At 34.6% G+C, this 22,601-nt stretch overlaps 1 protein-coding gene and 1 non-coding gene across 2 annotated transcripts; both read right to left on the bottom strand.

Moving 5' to 3' along the window:
- Positions 1–5,845: 5,845 nt before the first annotated feature.
- Positions 5,846–9,944, bottom strand: LOC145577966 (uncharacterized). The gene is made up of 10 exons (XM_081635380.1): positions 9,653–9,944; positions 9,482–9,564; positions 9,077–9,374; positions 8,740–8,864; positions 8,439–8,630; positions 8,073–8,246; positions 7,767–7,782; positions 7,319–7,629; positions 6,687–6,920; positions 5,846–6,181 (listed from the first exon to the last, which is right to left on the bottom strand). Exons 1-10 carry the CDS (start codon positions 9,942–9,944, stop codon positions 5,846–5,848), a joined length of 2,061 nt encoding a protein of 686 aa, XP_081491506.1.
- Positions 9,945–22,279: 12,335 nt separating this feature from the next.
- On the bottom strand, positions 22,280–22,385 carry LOC145580320 (small nucleolar RNA R71). Its single transcript, XR_014099386.1, has one exon. It is a non-coding gene; the product is annotated as a small nucleolar RNA R71 (small nucleolar RNA).
- Positions 22,386–22,601: the final 216 nt, after the last annotated feature.

The raw sequence follows: 22,601 nt of genomic DNA on the forward strand, positions 1-22,601 counted from the left end.
TTAAATAATTGAAATCGAGATTTGGGACCAAACCCTCAGAAATATCAAACCTTTCACGTCTAGGGCGAAGGCAACTTCGAACTTGGCTAGATGTGTCTAGTGCTAATGTATGAGGAATTGTATTTGTGAAAAGGGTTGGTTTAGAAAGAGAGAGAGAATCAAGAAATTCTTGATGAGTGTTTATTGTAGATGATTGAAAAAAGGGAGATATGACCTCTATTTATAGGAAAAAAGAGAGTCGAAGAATAAGAAAAGAATCCGAATTCGAATCGAAATAAAACTTGTCGGTCAGCAGTTTTTGCGAATTTTGTTTATATCATATCTTTTGATCCAGAAGTCCAAAAAAGTCATATAATATGTCGTTGGAAAGCTCTTGAAGTCTAATTTCCAACCCATTTAGAATCAGATTAAAATATTTTTTAGATAAAAATATATGGACGAAATAGTGGAAGGGTGTCAGTTTTGGATAGAGTTTCGTATTCCTTTCATATCTTTTTCGTTATAGCTCGGAATTAATATTATAATACATCATTGGAAAGATAATTTCAAGATCTATCCAAAAATATATGATTTGGATAAAAATATGAGGGACAAAAATAATATCTGACTGTCTTTGAACATCTTTAAATTCGGATAGAATTAGGACTTAAAAAAGGAAAGTTTTAAAAAAGGAAAGTTTTATTCAATTTCAAATTCTATGATCTTATCTTTTCAAAAAAGGATAATTAAGATCTTTTAGAAACTTATGTTGGGGTTTGGTGAGTCTGACTCACCGCGGAAACAATCCCTCCCAAGGAACCACTCGCAATAATTAAAATCACAAAGCATAAATAAATATTCACAAAGAAAAGATAACGAATCTTACCCTCGAAGCGAGCTTCGCCCAAAACCCGGGGCTCTTACTTGAAAGCTACTAGCACGTCATGCGCCGTGCCTCCGACGGTATCCACCCACAAATGGGCGAACACAACTTTAAGGTCTACTACCTTGGGGTTAGCAAGGTCCGACCCAAACCCGAGTGTTATGTGAGTTTAAGAGTTTTCCCAAAAATTATGGAATGCTCTTTTTAACTCCCACTCAAGCACTTTACTCCAAATCCCAAGCATGGTATTTACAGAGGAAAGTATGAGTGGGAATTTCTATCCCATCAATAAATTCCACAAATTAATTTAAAGCTAAATTAAATTAAAATTGCAAATTAATAATAAATCTACAAGTGGCATTACCATGTGAGAAAGGTTGGTGAGGACCACATGGAGAGTAGGGGACCATACTTGCTGCCCACTCAATACTCTCCTTGTGCCACATGTCCTCTCCCACTTACTCCCATATTCCAAGCTTCCCCTTATTCATGGGCCTATGACCCGAGCCAAGCCACGAGCCAAGCCCGAGCCCGGCCCGCACCAGCCCGCACGTGGCCTGCATCCAGCCCGCACCAGCTGCTGCTGTGCGGCTACTGCTGCGGTTTGGTGCGGCTGCGGCTACTGCCGTGGTGCGGATGCTGCCGTGGCATGGCGCGGCTGCTGCTGTGCCTAGCCGCGGCTGGCCGGGGCTGCTAGCACGGTGTGCTAGCTCGTCTTGCCCCTAGCATTCGGATGCTCGGGGCACACCGATGCTAGGGGTATTTTCGGGAATATGGTCGATTTATTATTATTTTGCGCGTCTCGTATTTTATCATTTTTGACTCGACTTCCGACGATCGATTTCGACGCTCTAAGCTCGAATTACCGACGTTTAAATATTTAACACTCAGGCGACGAATTAATTTCTTCCGAATTAATTCGTCGAGTTGGTTTGCATATATTTGCTTGGGTGTGACCCGAAGGGTTCAGTCAAGATTAAGCTGTAATACTAATTATATTAATATTACTGATCGGAAGCGGCCTCCACCCAGCATTCCGATCACTTGACCTTATTGAATATATTAGCTTTCTAATAATTCTGAACCCGCTATCAGAATAATACACTTGTTCGAAAGACACCATTCCTTTCAATCTCCCAAGCGGGCCACGTGCGGGCTGGTGCGGGTCGGGCTCGGGCTTGGCTCGGGCCATAGGGCCATGAACAAGGGGAAGCTTGGAATATGGGAGTAAGTGGGAGAGGACATGTGGCACAAGGAGAGTATTGAGTGAGGAGCAAGTATGGTCCCCTACTCTCCATGTGGTCCTCACCAACCCATCTCACATGGTAATGCCACTTGTAGATTTATTATTAGTTTGCAATTTTAATTTAATTTAGCTTTAAAATAATTTGTGGAATTTCATGATCCCACATTGATGGGATAGAAATTCCCACTCATACTTTCCTCTATAAATACCAAGCTTGGGATTTAGAGTAAAGTGCTTGAGTGGGAGTTAAAAAGAGCATTCCATAATTTTTGGGAAAACTCTTAAACTCACATAACACTCGGATTTGGGTCGGACCTTGCTAACCCCAAGGTAGTAGACCTTAAAGTTGTGTTCGCCCATTTGTGGGTGGATACCGTCGGAGGCGCGGCGCTTGACGTGCTAGTAGCTTTCAAGTAAGAGCCCCGGGTTTTGGGCGAAGCTCGCTTCGAGGGTAAGATTCGTTATCTTTTCTTTGTGAATATTTATTTATGCTTTGTGATTTTAATTATTGCGAATGGTTCCTCGGGAAGGGGTTGTTTCCGCGGTGAGTCGGACTCACCAAACCCCAACACCATTATCTTCAACCCCATTTTTTCCTGATAACTATGAGATTAATTAAAATAATGGCAGTTAGATTTGTATTATAAAATGCCCAAAAACTCTAGAATTTCAATTAATTAACACGAACAAGAACCCTAAATTAATTAAACAAAAGAATTCCATCAACAAATCAAAGAGAATTATACTCATTAAACGGTTTTGTACAGTAAAATATTAATAAAAAGATGAAATCTTTAAAGGGTTAATTGCATGCAGAAGCATTTACCTCTAGAAAAACCCATAAACTAATTGTAAAATTTTCTACAAAAACCCCAAAAATGAAAATTTATGTTTTCAAAATCTTTTGTTTCCCACCAGAGCCTTTTCCCCTGTTTTTGTTCATAACAAAGCATCGACGATGATGAAGACCATTCAATAATGCAAATTTACAATATAAAGCAGGGTGTATAATTAGATAAAGCCTTCAAGATCAGATCTAATAGTATAATTTACTCCTTAAATAATTTATCACCAACCAAAAAATCAAGAAATGAAAACATACATTAAAGGGACAAATTACCTTAAAAATTGAAGATATATTTTCACTAACACCGGCACATAAACATAGCAGCGATCCGTTCCTCCCAGGCTAGGCTCTCGCATGTCTGGAGTCCGATCAGATCAACACTAAAACCAACAAATCTCGCTCTAACTTAGCAATTTTCTCAAACTTGAGAAATTTGATAGGGGTAAGAGCAAGCATATTGAAGATAGAGAAATACCTGTCTAGGAGTGCCACATTTCCCTATACTTAGAGTATTTGATGATTTTCAATTCAATAGAGGAAGAGGAGGAAGTGACGGCGGCAGATTCAAAGAGAGGATGAGCTAGGGTTTTAATTTGGGGTTTGGGTTTTGAAGAGAGAGAATACCAAGTAAACATCAATAGCAAGTAAGTGAATGAATTTAGGACACAATGAAAAAAAAATAAAGTATGAATTAAATAAGGGGCACTCATTGATGCAGTAAGGAACAAAGCTAAAAGACCCGTTAATAATGAGAACGGGTCTCTTATCTATTTAATATGCCAAAGCTGTGGGACCTAATATGATAAAGAGACCCGTTGGGTTTGGCAACAAGTATTTTATCTCTCTCATTTTGTCTTTAATACATGTAAGAGACCCGTTACAATTAATATTAGGTCTCCCATATCAAACAGACCCGTTGGTTAAATAACGGGTCATTAATTAGGGGTCTCTTTTCCAAGTTTTGTAGTAGTGAATTCACTTTTAATCTTATTTAGGACGATGGTGATCACATGACAAATTGACCTTTAATTCCTTTAAATTCCAAATTATCCAAAATTGTTGAACATAGTCAACCCAGCTAGCCATTTGGGCTTAATCCACTTTTACTCAACATACTAACAAGTCATGCTTGAGTAATAAATAAAATAATAACCTTGTGTAATAATTAATAAATTCATTCCACTTAAACCATTTAATTCGAATCCTTTAATAATCAAAATATGGTTAACAAACCAATCCAATAAAAATGTGCTTGTATCAACATTCCATACAAACAATTAATCCAATATAATTCAACATGCTTGCATCCATAATTCCATACAAACATAATCAATTCACCAAAACATGTCTCATAAACATAAGCACATGAATTAATTAAATGTATCACCAAACAATTTCCATCCAAGTGTTCTCTAAACATGAAACTAAGTTCTTTCCTTTTGGTACCTAATTAACATGATACTACTTATAACGAAGTAGACATGTACGTACCTCGTATAAACAATCCCTTTGTGCCACTTTTAATCACTTAAAAGTCTCCTAGGGAATAATCACTTCCCAGAAAATAACCAACAATCATAAATTAATACTTAAACAAATTTCCAGCAATATAATTGGAATAAAAACTTCTTAAAACTTCCTTTAAAACATGTTTTTATGCTTAATTAATCAATAGAAATTCAATAGGAACAAAATCCCCAATTTAATTACTCATTAGAACCCTAAAATCCCAATTGAAATAAATTAAAACCCTAGGTTTATAGCTTATAACATCTGAAAAATTAAAACCATTAATAATCTGAAATTATAACTTTAAATCATCAAAAACATGATTTTGATACTAAATAAACTAATTTCAAACAATAAAATAAAACCCAAAACAATTAAATTAATTCTAAGCAAAAATAAAAAGAAAACAAAGGAGAAGGAAGGAGGGCAGCCACTGCTGGGCTGGAGGTCGCTGGCAACGGCGTTAGGTGGTTGGCGGCGCTGGAATCTGGCGAAGTTGGTGGTAGCAGCAGTGAGTACTAACTCACGTAGGAAGGGAGGAGAAAGAAAGTAAAAAAAAGAAAGAAAAGAAAAAGAAAAAAAATAAAGGTAAAAGGAAAATAAAAATAAAAATAAGGAGAAAGTAAATAAGACTAATGCCAATTTTGGGGATTTATGGGGTATTTATAGGAGAGAGAGTTGTAGGGTAAATAGGAAGATTGGGCATCATAAAATAATGGGCCAAATGATTTTAATGGACTAGGCTTTATTTGTATTGACATAAATTGTAAAATGAAGGTTTATAAATAGTTTGTACTAAAATAATTTTCAACCCAAATTAATAATTTGAAACTTTTGAAATTAAATTCTGGAAAAAAAATATATAAATAAAATTATAAATAAAAGTAAATTTTATTTACAAAAATATTTAAAAATATGGGGGATTACAATCTACCCCTCTTAAAAGAATTTTCGTCCCGAAACTTAACATAAAATCCCTTAAATTGCAAAAAAATTTCATAAAACCATTTCAAAATTTTCAATATTATGTTGCTGGAATTCCAATTGTGTCATAATATCAACACAAATACCTTTTCACCATCCCAATTTACATACTTTACTAGATACGTAAACAATAAAATAACTATGAAAAGCATAAAAACACCACAAAATAGCATAAAATAGGGCAAAAGCGCGAAATTATACGCATTCTACCCCCCCCCCCCTTAAAGAACAAGAATTACGCCCTCATAACTCACCACATTAAATAACTCAGGGTATCTCTTTCTCATATCGTCCTCGGCCTCCCAAGTAGCCTCCTCATACTCTTGGTTTGACCAAAGAACTTTAACAATTTTCACATCCTTATTTTGTGTACTACGCACCTTATGATCCAAAATTTTCACAGGCTTTCCTCATAAGTCAAAGTCTCATCTAATTTAATCGATTCAGGTTGTAGCACATGCTTAGAATCAGGAACATACTTTTTCAATTGAGAGATATGAAACACATGATGCATTTTCTCAAATTCCATAAGTAATGCCAATTTGAAAGCAACCTTGCCTACACGTTCCAAAATTTCATAGGGACCTACATACTTGGCACTCAATTTTCCACTCTTTCCAAATCTCATCGCTCCTTTTGTAGGTGAGGCCTTAAAAAAGACTTTATCACCCATATTGAACTCATCACCTTGCCTTTTCAAACCGGCATAACTTTTCTGTCTATCTTGTGCAGCCTAGATTCTTCAACGAATCAACTTCACTTTATTCACCATTTCCTCAATATACTCTGCACCTAGAACAAGATTCTAACTATAATCATTCCAACATACAGGACTTCTACACTTTGACCATATAATTCTTCGAAAGGTGTCATGCCAATGCTAGATGGTAGCTATTATTGCAAGAAAACTTAATCAAATCCAAATGATTCTCCCAAGTACCTTGAAAATCCAAGGCACATGCCCTTAGCATATCTTCCATGGTTTGATTGGTTCTTTCGGTCTGTCTATCCGTTGCTGGGTGGAATGTTGTACTCATTTTCAGTGTTGTTCCCAAGTTGGCTTAAACCTTCTACCAAAATTTGGACAGTAACCTTGAATCTTGATCAGAGATGATGTCCTTAGGCACTCCGTGTAGTCGAACTACATTCTTCACATAGACCTTTTCTAATTGTTTCTTCTTTCAAGTTTCCTTTATTGGAATAAATATTGCAGACTTTTTAAGTCGATCTACAATCACCCAAATAGTGTCATTGCCACTTTTGGTTCTGGGCAATCCTTTGACAAAGTCCATGGATATCGAATCCCATTTCCAACATGGAATCTCCAAGGGTTGAACCTTTCTCATAGGTCTCTTGTGATCAATCTTTACCTTTTGACAAGTCAAGCATTTACTCACAAACTCAGCTACTTCCCTCTTCATGTTTGGCAACCAATACAACTCTTTCAAGTCCTTGTACAACTTGTCTTCTCCCTGGTGTACAGAATATAGAGTATTGTGGCTCTCTTCCATGATTTTTCTCTTTAAATCATCACACTTTTCTGGTATGCACCATATTTCCTTATAACTCAAACTTCCATTATCACGGATCTTGAAATCTGCATTCTTCCCTTGCTTATCTTATCCTTAATCAGTTGGATTCCTTTATCACCTTTCTAACTCTCTTTTATTTCATCCAACAATGAATTCCCAAGTGAAAGAGCACTCAACCTTGCTTCTACTTAACCATAGTTCACAACCTCTAAGTTCAAACGCTTCATCTCTTCACATAACTCGTCAGGCACGATTAAATCATTCACACCATGATTTGATTTCCTACTCAAGGCATCCGCAACAACATTTGCTTTCCCTTCATGGTATCATATGTTTACGTTATAATCATTAAAGTACTCCAACCAACGCCTCTGTCTCATATTGAGATTTGTCTGAGTGAAAATATACTTGAGACTCTTGTAATCTATAAAGATCTTACACCTTACTCCATAAAAATAATGCCTGCAAATCTTCAAGTCAAACACTACAACCGCAAGCTCAAGATCATGTGTTGGGTAATTAACTTCATGAGATTTGAGTTGGTGAAAAGCATAAGCTATCACCTTTCCATTTTGTTGCAACACACACCCTAATCCATTCTTTGAAGCATCACTATATACTTCAAATCCATCACTTCCATCAGGTAAGGCTAAAACAGGTGCAGTGGTTAAACACTTTTTAAGAGTTTGAAAGATTTGTTCACACTTTTCATCCCATTCAAACTAACTTTCTTTCTTCATCAAGGTAGTTATGGGTCTAGCAATCTTCGAAAAATCCTTCACAAACCTTCTGTAGTAGCCAGCTAATCACAAGAAACTCCGTATGTCAGACACATTCTTAAGCGTAGGTTAATCACTCAATGCTTGAACTTTTGCTGGATCCACAGAAACACCTTCTTTGGACACATAATGTCCCAAAAATGCAACCTTCTCTAACCAAAATTCACACTTCAAAAACTTAGCTTACAACTTATTGTCTAAGAGTTCTCAGCACAATCATCAAACGCTCCTTATGTTCTTCCTCACTTTTCGAGTATACCAAAATATCATCAATAAAAACAATCACAAACTTATCCAAATAATCATGGAATACTTGATTCATCAAATCCATAAAAATTGCAGGTGCATTGGTCAACCCAAAAGACACAACTGTAAACTCATATTGCCCATATCTAGTCCTAAAAGCAGTCTTAGGAATATCCTTATCAGCAACTCTTAGTTGATGGTACCCCGAACGTAAATCAATCTTGGAAAACACACTAGCTCCCTTTAATTGATCAAACAAATCATCGATCCTAGGTAGTGGGTACTTATTCTTTATCGTCACATTATTCAACTCCCTATAATCAATGCACAACCCCATGCTCCCATCTTTCTTCTTCATAAATAAAACAGGTGCTCCCCAAGGAGATGAACTTCGCCTAATAAATCCTTTATCCTACAATTTTTGCAATTGCACTTTCAACTCCGCCATCTCAACAGGTGCCATTCTATAGGGTGCCTTAGATATTAGTGCCGTTCTAGGAACCAAATCTATTGTAAACTCCAATTCTCTCTTTGGTGGCATTCCAGAAATCTCTTCAGGAAATACATCTAAAAACTCATTCACGATTGGCACATCTTCCACATTCACCTTATTACTCTTTTCCATCTTGAACACAACAAAAGAACAAAGGATGCCCCTTACTCACAAGTTTCGACAACGTCATTGCAGAAATAATCCCAATACCTTTTAGTTTCCTAAAACGTCTATAAGATACAGCTATTCCCAAAGGACTCTTCAAATGAACCTTCTGTATTTCACAATTAATCTTAGCTTTATAAGTGGCCAACCAATCAAATCCCAAATTAACATCAAGGTCACCCAACTCAAATTCTATAAGATCTGATGGAAAATCAGTCTATTCAATCCTCAAAGGCAGACCCTTATGCATCTTAGTGCACCTCACAACTTCACCAGTAGGCAAACTAATAGGCAAGTCAATTAGGTTTGATTCAACTAGTCCTAATTATTTCACAAAGAACTAGAAATAAAAGAATTGGTGGGTCTAGAATCAAATAAAGCTTTAACAGAAATAAAATGAATAGAAAATTTACCAAAGGCAACATCAAAAGACCTTTCAGCTTCCTTCTTGCTCATCACAGACAAACGACCTGGAGTGACATTCTTTCCTTGATTCCCGGAGTTGTTGTTGCCAATATTTCCGTTCTTTGCATTCCCATTTTGACCATTCAAATTCCCTCCTTGATTGCTTGTCGGAGTAAACTTGTTCCCATTTCCTTGTTGCTTAAGTTTGGAGAAACACTCAAACTCCCTATGGCCCTTCTTGTTACAGAACCTATGCACAACCAAGTTCCCATCACAATCCTTTCCAGGATGATCCTTGCCACATCTCTTGCAGTTGTAATGCCTTTTAGCTTAGCCATTAGGTCTAGAAGATCCTCCATTATTCTGAACATTCCTATTTTGGAAATTCTCGTTCCTTAGCTTCTTGAAGTTACCTTGGTTACTTGAATTTCCAAAATCCTTATGCTTTTCTCCAACACTTCCACTTCCACTCTTAGGCGCACTCCTGACATCCAGACTGTACAGGTGCACTGCTCTCCCATTAACCTTATCAAGAGTCTCACATGTTTTCCCAGCCAAGTCCTTCTGTAACTACTTAGTCAAACCTTGCTCAAATCTTTGAGCCTTCAACTCCTCATTAGGCACTACTTCAGGAGCAAACCTTAACAAGTTCATAAACTTGTTATAGTACTTAGTAATTAACATATTGCTCATTTGCAGATTGATGAACTCTTGAGCCTTTTCCTTCCTTAAGAATGGTGGATAGAACTTCTCTCTATGTTTGGTTATGAAAGTCTCCCAACAAAAATTAGCCTCAGCACAAAGCACATTTTTATTATCCCTCCACCAAATATCTGCCTCTTCCTTCAAATACATGGCAGCTTGATCCACTCTCATATTCATAGGGCATTTCAAAGTAGCAAAGATCTTCTCAAACTCCCTAATCCAATTCGACAGAAAAGTTGGGTCTCCACCTCCCTTTAAAGTATGGTGGTTTGACCTGAGCAAGCTTCTTAAACATTTCACCTGCAGGATCGAGATTATCATTCCAGTTTTGGTTCAAGTTCTCAACTAGAAGCCTAATAGCATCAGCTAAAGCATCGTTGTTAGCCATCCTCCTTCTTCGCCTGGAAGTATAACGCACTCTTAGGCCAACGTCGACACCAAAGAACTCTACTTGCATAACACATCACATTTAGAAAATATATTAAGGTAGAAAGGTGGGCAAAGGCGCAAGATCGCCCCTAATAAGTCACTTTTAAAAGAAATGATTATTAAATTTTAATCATTCCTACGCATAAGAAAATAAATAAAATAATTCCCTTGATGTTACAATCCCCAACAAAATCCAAGCATTAAGTAAATAATATAATTAAATAAACATATATTATTAGTCACATAATTACATGCTTCACATAATGATCATTTATACATATCACATAGTACAATCACCATAATCATTCCATATTACATGCTTTAAGCCTTAAACATGATACTAAGTGATCACACTCAAGCTAGCACAATTACATAAAATATACACAATTAAATAACTTGCATAATCATTTCATATATATATTAATAAAAAAAACAAAATATTTAATTACAATGCATATAGAAAGAAATAATCTATCATGTACGCCCTTCCTAATGCTACCCAAATCACACCAATAAAATAAAATAAGCACGCAAGTTAAGAAAATAAAATAAATAATTAGATTCATTTATTTCAAAATAAATAAATAATTCGAAAATTAGATAAAATAAATAAATACTTTAAATAAATAATACCAAATCAAATTATTAAAATAAAATAATTTTCGAAAATTTAGATTCAACTTTAAATGAGTAGTTAAAAATAATCTCATTAGATTTAAAACGTTAGGCGCCTAAAAATTTAGAAATTGGCTTTAGTGGTAATAAAAATCTAACCGTTAATATCTCCCAGATACCACTTCGTAACACCCCAATAATTCTCCCTTTTTCAAACCACTTACTTTAAATAAAAATAGAGGAGAACCATTGGTATTTAACCACCACGTGTTAAAAGGTTAAGGCTTTATGAAAGTATCACAGCGGAAAGTCCAACTTAAATCTTGAAATAATATAATTTGGAAAACCAATAAGTCAAAGCTTACAAACTGGAACCATAAAGGCCCTTATTAAAACCAACCAATATCCAAAATCCCAAAATATAAATGAAATAGTAAAACATAAATAAGTTCAACACAAAGAACGAATACTCTTAATCACACCAATCCCTTGACAATGCGTATGTCAAATCCCCGAACATTACATCATCAAGTTACCTGTGCGATACTGCTCCCCAATAATACAAGTGTAATAATTGGATCATCACAGGGTCATTAAAAGGCGAAGGCCATGACCAAAAGAAACAAACACAAAAGCACACAATCAGCAAAGTTGAGTACATACAAGCTACAACGTACAAAACCTAGCATGCTCAATTAATTAAAGTAAATAAACACACAACACGAATTCATTAATCAAGACTCCACACTTAGACAATTCAATTGACTCAACATACCTACTAACCAATTCCAAACACTTGACTCTTTATATTTAATTTGATTAATTTAATTCGGAGTAAGCAATAGACGAGGTTGTCCAACCCACCAAATCATTTTGGTCCCAAAAGACCATTTAAAATAAAAGTTTAGCGCAATACAAGAATGGGCGCGACTTCAATCTCACAAACTTAGTGTAGGATCCCATCTAACTTCCATTATAAAATAAAAATGTAATTACAAAAAGAGAAGAGGAAATATTGATCAAACAAGCCTCGGAAAGCCACAGGCTACCACCATGTACCCCAACCCATAATTGTCAATACTTTAGAAGTGCACACTTTCCAGAGTTTTATTGCTCATCGATATTTCACTTTACATGATTACAAATTTAATTAATAGCCAACTCATTCAAGTGTTTGGAATTGGTTAGTAGGTATGTTGAGTCAATTGAATTGATAACAATCATACATCAATTCACTTTAAATCTTATTTATGACAATGGTGATCACATCACAAATTGACCTTTAATTCCTTTAAATTCCAAATTATCCAAAATTGTTGAACATAGTCAACCCAGCTAGCCATTTGGGCTTAATCCACTTTTACTCAACATACTAACAAGTCATGCTTGAGTAATAAATAAAATAATAACCTTGTGGAATAATTAATAAATTCATTCCACTTAAACCATTTCATTCCAATCCTTCAATAATAGAAATATGGTTAACAAACCAATCCAATATAAATATGCTTGTATCAACATTCCATACAAACAATTAATCTAATATAATTCAACATGCATGCATCCATAATTCCATACAAACATAATCAATTCACCAAAACATGTCTCATAAACATAAGCATATGAATTAATTAAATGTATAACCAAACAATTTCTATCTAAGTGTTCTCTAAACATGAAACTAAGTTCTTTCCTTTTGGTACCTAATTAACATGATACTACGTACAATGAAGTAGAAATGTACGTACCTCATATAAACAATCCTTTGTGCCACTTTCAATCACTTAAAAGTCTCCTAGGGAATAATCACTTCCTAGAAAACAACCAATAATCATAAATTAATACTTAAACCAATTTCCACCAATATAATTAGATTAGAAACTCCTTAAAACTTCCTTTAAAACATGTTTTTATGCTTAATTAATCAATAGAAATTCAATAGGAATAAAAGCCTCAATTTAATTACTCATTAGAACCCTAAAATCCCAATTTAAATAAATTAAAACCCTAGGATTATAATTTATAAAATTTGAAAAATTAAAACCATTTTATAATATGAAATTATAACTTTAAATCATAAAAAACATTTTGATAATAAATAAACTAATTTCAAACACTAAAATATAACCCAAAACAATTAAATTAATTCTAAGCAAAAATAAAAAGAAAACAAAGGAGGAGGAAGGAGGGCGGCCACGGCTGGGCCGGAGGTCGCCGGGGATGGCGTTAGGTGGCCGGCGGTGCCGGAATCCGCGAAGTTGGTGGCAGAAGAAGTGAGTACTAACTTACGTAGGAAGGGAGGAGAAAGAAAGGAAAAAAAAAGAAAAAAAATAAAGGAAAAAGGAATATAAAAATAAAATAAATCTACACTCTTTAAAAATAAAAAAATAGAGGAACTATTCCTTATGAACAGTAGAACAATGTGACGCTAAAAATACCCTTGCCTTAATAAGTTATTTACGATCTTGCCATTGTATGCTGACTTTCGTTGCTTGCCACCTCATCTTTGTCCTTTTTTCCTCTTTTTTTTTCCCTGAAATCACTTGCTATCACTCATTTTTCTTCTGTTTTTCTCTCTCTTCGTACTTGTTTTCTCTTTCCATTCTTTTTGTTTGTTCTCCATTGAAGCTTCCTCCAAGCTTCGTCAGGTAAGTTGGTTGTAGATGAGGTGATTTATAAAGAGTGTAGATTTGTCGAATTTTTTTGGTTGAGCTAATATTAAGTGTGAATCTTCTGGAATCTGGAATTCTCTTTATTTCTTTGGGTTCGACGAAGTTTTTTATGTTGGTTCTTGCGTTGGGTTGAGCTACTTCGATCATTGAGCTATTTCATTTGTGAATTTTTCACTAACGGAAATTCTGATTTAATAAATGGAAATTCTGATTTCACAATTCATAAACTCTATCAAATTTTGGCTTTCTTTTTACTTTTGGTGGAGCTAATTTGATTTCTGATTATTTAGTTGATTTTTTATCTTAATTTTAGTTGAGTCATTCCGATCATTTATTAATTACGAGTTTGTTGAGTTCTCCTTCGATCATTTACTTTTTAAGGTTTTATTTAGTAAAGAATTTTAGAAAAATTAAGAAATTGTGTTGATTGTTCTGTACTCGTCGTATCTCGTGCTGCAGTTCAGAAATTACGTTTGGATTCCGTTCTCAGTTCATCATAGTGTTTCTGGTGACGGTGTTGGTGAGTTCGTTGTATCTGCATTCAAGTTATTTAGTTCATTTAGTATTTTTTTTGGTGAATAGTTCATTCAGTATTGATAGTGGTTATCATTGATTAATGGAGTTCAAATTTAGTTTTGTATTGATTGAACTTTTGGTGATTGGTAGTGGTTATGTTTGATTTTAGTGGTGATGGGTTGCGAATAACAGGTGACCAGTATTTAGATGCAGTCTATATAGATTTTTGTTATTTGAGGTTGCTTTTCTGTTTATTAATTTACTAATTAGGACTTTTCATTTTTGTCGAATTTGCCTGTATGGTTCCATTGTAGTCTGTAGCTACACACTTAAATTAACAAAGCAAAACCCTTATTGCTATGCTGAATGTAATTTGCAATATCTGGTTGCATAGTTTGTGTTATTGCTTGAGTAACTGAGGTTTTAAAGAACAATTTCAGTAGGATTAGTTAAATGTTTTTATGTTTGGTCTATAGTTGTATACGGCGTTAATTTACTGGGTCTATAGTTCGTGTTTAGAATGCAAATTTAATATTTCTTTGAGAATCTTTTTTGTTTTGGGTTTAATTCATATCCTCATTAACTTTCTATCAATGTGATTTTGTAGGTATCTTATAAAAAATCAAGCAGAAGGTAGACTGAAACTGCAATTAAGCCGCCAGACAATTATAAATGGCATGAGATAAGGAATCTCATACTCTTTCGGGTTAGCACTAAATCTTTACAGCCCATTCTCAAACTCTTTAATTAATTTTTGAACCCTTTTACATTTAAACATACCTTTTGTTTTTTTTTTTTTTTTCACATGTTCATTTGTTATTGAACCCTTTTACATTTTTATATACCTTTGCTTAACCGTCCTATTTGGATCTGCAATTGGTCTTCTTCACACTAAGGGGTATCCTCCTCCTCAATTCTTTTCATTTAACTACTTGTTTTATTATTGCTTGTATTATAACAGGATATATAATCATTTTGATAAACTTTAACGATTAAATAAAAAAAATCCATGTACTAAAGAAATGTACAATAATCCCAAATGTCATGTGTGTTAGGGTGGTTAATAAGATGTAACCTTGTAATGATGTTGCATATCTTATCAATAATTGCTAAAGTGTGGACATATGTTTCTCAAATAACCTTTAAAAGAGAGAATAATGAGACAAAACTCAAGAGCTTTATTTTGAAGGTCTAGAGGCTCTTTGACAGCCTTAGTTAGAGGACCAAGGTAATGCAAATCTTTGCATGCTGGAGGATGATATCATTAGTTTTGGTCCACCTTAAGTAGTAGAGATAGTATTGGTTGTGTCACCCTATGAGTGAAAAATTTAAGGTGAACTAAAGAAGTGGATCATTTTGTCTACGATGTGGACTGTCTTTTTTTATTGTCTATTATTTGGGTTATATACTTTTTAAAGCAGAAACAACTACTCAATATTGATCCCAATATTGAAAGGGTAATTTTTATTAATAATTTTGTGAGAAGTTAAGATATGGAGAGAAAGAGGATTGTTGAGGTGCATCTAGAAGGATACTTTTCTCCTAGACATGTTTAGGATTGTTTGCAGAGAGATAGATGAAGCGATAAATTTATTTATATATACATTATTTGATAAATAATTGTAAGTTAGAAATATGATAGAAAGTTTATGATATCCTATTTTACATGGACTCGGGAACGGGTGTCGGACACGGACAGGCAAGTTCCAAAATTTTAGGACATGGGGCCTCTGTTTGATATTTGGACATGGGTACGGGGACACGTTAATACGTCACCTAAATTTATATAAATAAATTACATATTACAAAAGCTTTAAAATTTTCATTATATCTACCCCTATTTTTTTTTATTTCAATTCTTTCCTCGGTAAATTTTCCTTATAAATGACAATCTTCTTCTCTCCATCTTCTCTATATTAATGGTGGTATTCGAACAAGACATGTTTTTCTTTCATGTTTCTTCTCTTTTTTCTTGTCCTCTCTTTATGGAAGTGTCCGAGTGCACAGTGAAGGATCAGACACGTGAAGTGTCGTGTCGACACGGACACTTGGAAATATTAGCCGTGTCCGATTAACATAGATGATATCTATAGAAAGAAAGAAACATTTACTCGGTTCTGATAAACATATTATTGTAATAATAACACTAAAAGGGACATAGATTAAAAATTATGTTTTAGTTTTTCTGTAGCCATTTGGAGTAGCGTAGGAATAAATGAGTGATATAAAATGTTTCTGTTGTGCTGTAATATTCATATCTTCGAGTGTAAGAGGCGAAGTGATGGTTGTGTTAACCTTATGTGTTTTTCCACATCACGAATTTCTTGTGTCACAATTTAATCTTAATATTGATAAACATTGTATAATGGTATTTAGAGATTGTATTTAAATGTATTTTTTGATGTTTAATAGTTCTTATGCAAGCTATTTATCCTGGTTACAAACTCCAAACTAAATGAAATTAATCATCGGCTAAGTTAGTCAAATTATATTCCTAATTTATGTTTAAAATTTCTTGGCCTAAAGGCATGTCATAGATGCATTCTATTATTTACATGAGCAAGACATCGTTTGAGATTCTCTTGTACTTAAATTCCTCTTTTTTTTTTTTTTTTTTTTTTTTTTGATATTTACAATTACCTTGCCCAAATTAAAGTCCAAATATATACAATTTCTTGGCTTTAAGACATGTCAACTGCAAAATGACTCAGTGATCAACAGCCTGTTAGGAGCCAAGCCATCAACAATAATCCAGGGATGGCCTGAAATAATATCGGGATCTAAAGTATCACAATAGCTACCAATCATCAGAAGGTTAAGTATTACAACTGTTAAAAAAAAAAAACCGGCAAAATTACACTCATTGACACAAACTTTAGAGTATGTTGCAAATATTGACACAAACTTGTAACACTCATTGAATTGACACTACTTGCTAAACACCTAACTCTACATCGATCATCTATGTAATCTTATTTTCCAACAAAATAAGAACTATTTGAAGAAAATGAATATTAGAAATGAATTTTATAATTTTATAAGTGTTTAAAGTTAAGTAAAATTGGTCGTTCGGTGTCATTTATGTCAATTTTGTTATTTTTAAGCAAGTTGGTGTCAATTCAACAAGTGATACAAGTTGGTGTCAATAATTACAAACTCCACAAAGTTGGTATCAATGAGGGTAATTTTGCCAAAACCTTAAATATTATTCAGGAGTTCAAAATTCTAGAATAAACTTCATGTAGCTGCATAAAAATATGAGGTTTTGCAAATTTAGGGCAGCTAAATTGCTATTGAATTCTGACTTCTGCTTGATTTTGTTCTCAAACTCAACTATTAGACTTCTTGAATTATATGAAACCTCAAATTTGTAAGTATTTATATAAAGTAATCAATTTTCAATGTGTAACAGATTAATTTTTTTGATGTTATTCTCTAATTTTTGCTCATTCCTGGAAAACTAGGCTTTTTATCTGATTTTTATTGCTCAAAATGATGAATTTGGTCGACAACAAGGTATGCTGAAATCAATCATCAGTTGCCTTAATTCATGGATTGATTTATTATAATTACTTAATAACACTTTAACATCATAGGAAAGTCCATTTTAAAACTTATTTTTCTCATAACCAACTCTAGGTCAAATAGCTTCAGTAAAATTAATGGCAGTTATTTAAAATAAGGTGTTCTGATTAATTCTTTGATTGCGAGTATTGTTAGGTCCTTTTCTTGAGGCTCATGTAAGACGAGTCATAGTTATTAAACTTACTGCTTAAACGTCTCTTAGGAGGACTGTACTATAATGTATTTGCAGTTTCAGATACATTCCTATTTAGTTTCCAAAAAAGTTTCAGTTTAAGAACACTGCAGGAAGAAGTTAATCAAACTAATATTTGTTATAGATTGCTTATGTATATGCAAAAGAAAAATGGGTTGCATTTCTTTGAAACTTTTGCTAAAACAGCACAGAAAGTCAATGAGCTCTTTTATGACATATGTCACTTCTTCCTTTCCCAATCATATCCTTTCGAATTATTATTAATGGAAATTCTGATTTTCTTTTTTTGTGAATTCGGAAAAGGGGGTTTTGATTTTTGTTGAATTCGGGAAATGGGTTTTTAAATGTTGTTGAAATTGGGTGTTATATTTTGTTGTTTTCTTTGATAATACGAGTTTTGTCGGTGCTAAATTGTAGTTTTAAATGTGATTTCAAGGTTGGATTTTGTTTTGAGTTTGGGATATGTGGTTTTCATTTTGTTGAATTTGGGAAATAGGGTTTTGATTTTTGTTCACAATGAGAATTGGGGATTTCTGGGTGTTAGTTTTAGGTGATTGTTTGAGCGTTGTCATTGCTAGATTATGATTATTGATGTGATTTCTGGGATGGGATTTTGGTTTATGTGTAGAATTTTAGATCTGGATATTCAATCTTACCACCTTTAATACAGCCCGTTGTGTCTTTGTGAGCTTTGTTGTTCTCTTTGTATTAAACCCAATGAAGAGCAGTTTTTTTCCCTTTTTTTAATAATAGTTATTTTCTGGGATTTATGCAAACAAGTAGTAAGCTTAAAGATTTTTACTTTGTTTTCTTTAATGAGGCTGCTTTAATTTTTGTTATGTTTTGTGTATTTGTCAATATCACTACTTTCATGTTTTTTCATGCTCAGGCAAGTAAAATTGACCATACTTGCCAAGAAATTCATTTAATTTTTCATAGGAATATATGTTAGGTTGTGGCTCTTTCATATCTAACTTCTTAATATTTCACTTGTGAATCCATGAGAGAAGCCATTCCTATTTGTGCTCAATTTATCTTTTTTTTTCTTTTATTAAAGGTGATTGTAGGGATCAGTTTGATTTTGATATGAAAGTAGGGAAGTCAAAAAAATAATTAACAAATTTGTTGATTTCTACTACCCTTGATTTGGCAATTTCAATGTTTCATCATAGCCCCCTAATCATGTTGGTTATTTTGCTTAGCTATCTAATTCTGTATGTAGGTGCAAACAAATTAATTTATGCACAGGAATCCTTAGATGCTGACAAAATTTTGCCAGCTAACGGTGCTTTCAATACTCAGACAAATTCAGTGACAACAGTTTCCCTCATTAACCCTTGTTCGTATTCTCTTCCTGTATTCCTTCCTCTCCATTTCTCCCTTTCTTTCTCTGTCTTTCTCTCACACGGAGGCACACTCATGAGTGCTCAGTCTCTCACCCATATGATATTTATCACTTTTGTTGCAGCTCCTGGATTGACAAGGCATGTACAATCACTTTAGTGGCGGTCAATGTTGAATTACATGTATGCCTTTTTTATCCCCTATTTGGATCATACTAAAATCTGAAAGGGAAGTTTTTATTTGCTACAATCCATTTGAATGTGAATGAGCTATTTTCTATAGGGCCTTATCTATAGGTGATAATTAATGACAATAATAGTACTGAGTTTATAGGTAAATTTGTCAGTAAAGTCTTGTGACAATGATCATGATAACAATTCTCGACTTCTATGTTTTTCTCTTCATAAACTTCCATTCATTAACACTCAAAACCACCTCTAATAAGGTAACAAATGCTAATTCTACCCTTAGTCTAGGATTATCTTCCTCTGTTTAATTTGTACTCCGAATTTTAGATGTGGTCATCTGTTTTTTTAACCACACAAAATTTTAGCTTCTTCAGGAAGTATATTGCTAGTTAGGTTAATGGTGCATTCTAAAAGCTGATGTTTTGCCTTGGAATAATAGCATATTGATGAGTGTCATTTGTGACACTCTTAGGCTAGGTTTTCTATATAGTTTTATTCTCATTTTTAGTCCTTTTTGCCGTGTTTTTACATAATAATTCTTGCTTTGTGTGTTTGTGTGTAAGTTTAGAGAAATGCATGCTATTATTGGTTTTCTTGTCATTTTGTTCATCTGTTTTTTTAACCACACAAAATTTTAGCTTCTTCAGGAAGTATATTGCTAGTTAGGTTAATGGTGCATTCTAAAAGCTGATGTTTTGCCTTGGAATAATAGCATATTGATGAGTGTCATTTGTGACACTCTTAGGCTAGGTTTTCTATATAGTTTTATTCTCATTTTTAGTCCTTTTTGCCGTGTTTTTACATAATAATTCTTGCTTTGTGTGTTTGTGTGTAAGTTTAGAGAAATGCATGCTATTATTGGTTTTCTTGTCATTTTGTTCATTTCTCGACTATTTCTCTCGATTCTTTGTTGATTTGTTTTGTAGGTATGTTGAGTTTCCCGAGGTATGATCACCAAGGAGACAGCTCAAGCGCATTCAAGAAAGTTAATGGAGCAAAGTTCAGGATTCCGAAAACGCAATTCAAGTTATCTCCACGAGCTCGAGGGCCTTGGAAGTTATGCTTTGGCTCGAGGCATTCTAATGCTTGGAAGATAAAGGAGCTGCCCTTCTCTTGAGCATCGCCTCGAGTGCACCAATGATAAGGATGCTCAGGAGCGCGGAGATTGATCGAGCAAGCGAAGGAGGCAAGGCCACGAGCACCGAGCAGGGGTGCGCGCACGCGGCACAGGGGGTGCGTGCGCGTAGACCTACCTGTACACGTGCGCGGCCTGGTGGTGCGCGCGCACCAGGCGCCCCGCCTCCTTCGCTCGTTTCTTCTATTTATACCCTTAATCTTTTCCTTTTTGGGGGACGACTCAATTTTGTACTTGACATATATTTTTCCAGAATTAGTAGAGAGAGAAACTTAAGATACTTTATTGTACTTGAATTTGATCCTTGATTTCAACTTGATATTTGATTTCTTCTTCTCATCAATGAAAGTTTGTGAGATTTCTTTCCCTTGAATTTACTTTTATTGCAATTTCCTTTCATCTTTGAATATTTGATTTGAATTTTATTCTTTGCTTTAGAATTTGTTGAGTGATTGAATTCCTTCTTCATTGAGCTTGAAATGAATATGTTTGTGATTCAATTTGTTTTGTTTTTCAATTTCACCATGATTAGTGAGTAGCTTAGTTGCTAGGGAGAAGGGGAAGCATGCTAGATTGATGATTTTTGCTAGTTGATGATCCTTGATTGATTGAATTGTTGCAATTAAATTGGTTGACATGGTTGTGCATGTGATTAATTAGACTAGGAGTGATCAACCTATAAGATTAATGTAGATTGCATTGCAAATTTCAATGACATGAACCCTTGATTTGAGAATTGCTTTAATTGATTGAATTTGATTGTGATTTTCCTAGTTAGCCATTCATAGTGAACCCTAGCTTGGCTTATAGGAGATAGCCCTTGAATTCCTTTGATTGCAACTATTGTTTGTCCTTTGCAATGTTTGAATTGATTGAGTGATCCTTCAATTAGCATAATCATTAAGCTTGCATGTGGAACCAATATCCCTAGTGTTTAGTATATTGAATTTCTCGATTAATCTAGTTTTCTCGATACCTTAGTTACCAACCGCATCTTCCCTCAATCTTCGAAGTAGGTTGACCTAAGCTATAGCTTGCACCTACTAATTCCCTTGGGTTCGACCCTTGACTTACCATATACTCGTATTAGGTTGGTCGAGTGTTTATAAATTTTCTTTGGCTCTAGGAAAGGGTAGAAAACGACCTACTTTTCCCTACGTCAAAAATGGTGCCGTTGCCGGGGAAGGATATTGGTGCTTTGTTATAGTTGTTGAGTCTATTTCACCTTTAATTGCAAATACAAAAATATTTTCTTTTAGTCTACATTTGTAGCCGTGCTACTAACCATTTCTTTTGAGATTTTATGCATAGAGCACGTGGTCGTTCACTAGTGCCATTTGATCCGGAAATTGAGAGAACTATTGCAAGGTTAAGGGGTGCTAGACGATCTTTGAGCCCTAGCATTTCAAGTGAAGAGGAACCACAACAAGAGGAACAAGCAAGAATGGGAAAAAATTCAAGGGTGGCGTTGAAAGAATTGGGGATTCCCAGTGCATATAGATTTGAGAGTGGGATTGCTCCACCTACAACACCGACAAATGACTTTGAAATAAGACCGGCAATGATCACTTTGATAGAGAGGCGACAATTTAGTGGGGCCAAGCACGAAAGCCCGCTAAATCATCTCAAGGAGTTTAAAAAGTATTGCAATACTATCAAGGTGAATGGAATTTCCCAAGAATTCATCCGCCTCAAGCTTTTTCCCTTTTCGCTCATAGGGCGTTCCTTGGAATGGCTAGACAAGGAAGTCAAGCCGAATTCTCTAAGGACATCGGATGAAGTGACCAAGGAGTTTCTATCCCGTTTTTATCCACAAAAGAAAACGACGGAGGCTAGATCTTTGATTCATGGTTTCATGCAAAAGCCTAGTGAGAGTCTCTATGAAGCATGGGAGAGATACAAAGAGTATCAAAGAGAGTGTCCTCACCACGGAATTCCTACATACCAAATTATTCAAATCTTCTATGGAGGCCTTAGTCCTCAAGGAAAATCATGTTTAGATGGAGGAGCCGGAGGTCCTATCATGAACAAAACGGAAGAAGAAGTGGTGGACATAATTGAAGACGTAGTGAGGTACTATAAAGATTGGCAAGATGGAGAAAGAGAGTCAACTAGCAAGAGTAGCTCTTCGGTGTACTCGGTTGATCATAT

Source organism: Chenopodium album, chromosome 14, assembly GCF_948465745.1.
Source record: "Chenopodium album chromosome 14, dcCheAlbu1.1, whole genome shotgun sequence".
Lineage (NCBI taxonomy): Eukaryota > Viridiplantae > Streptophyta > Magnoliopsida > Caryophyllales > Amaranthaceae > Chenopodium > Chenopodium album.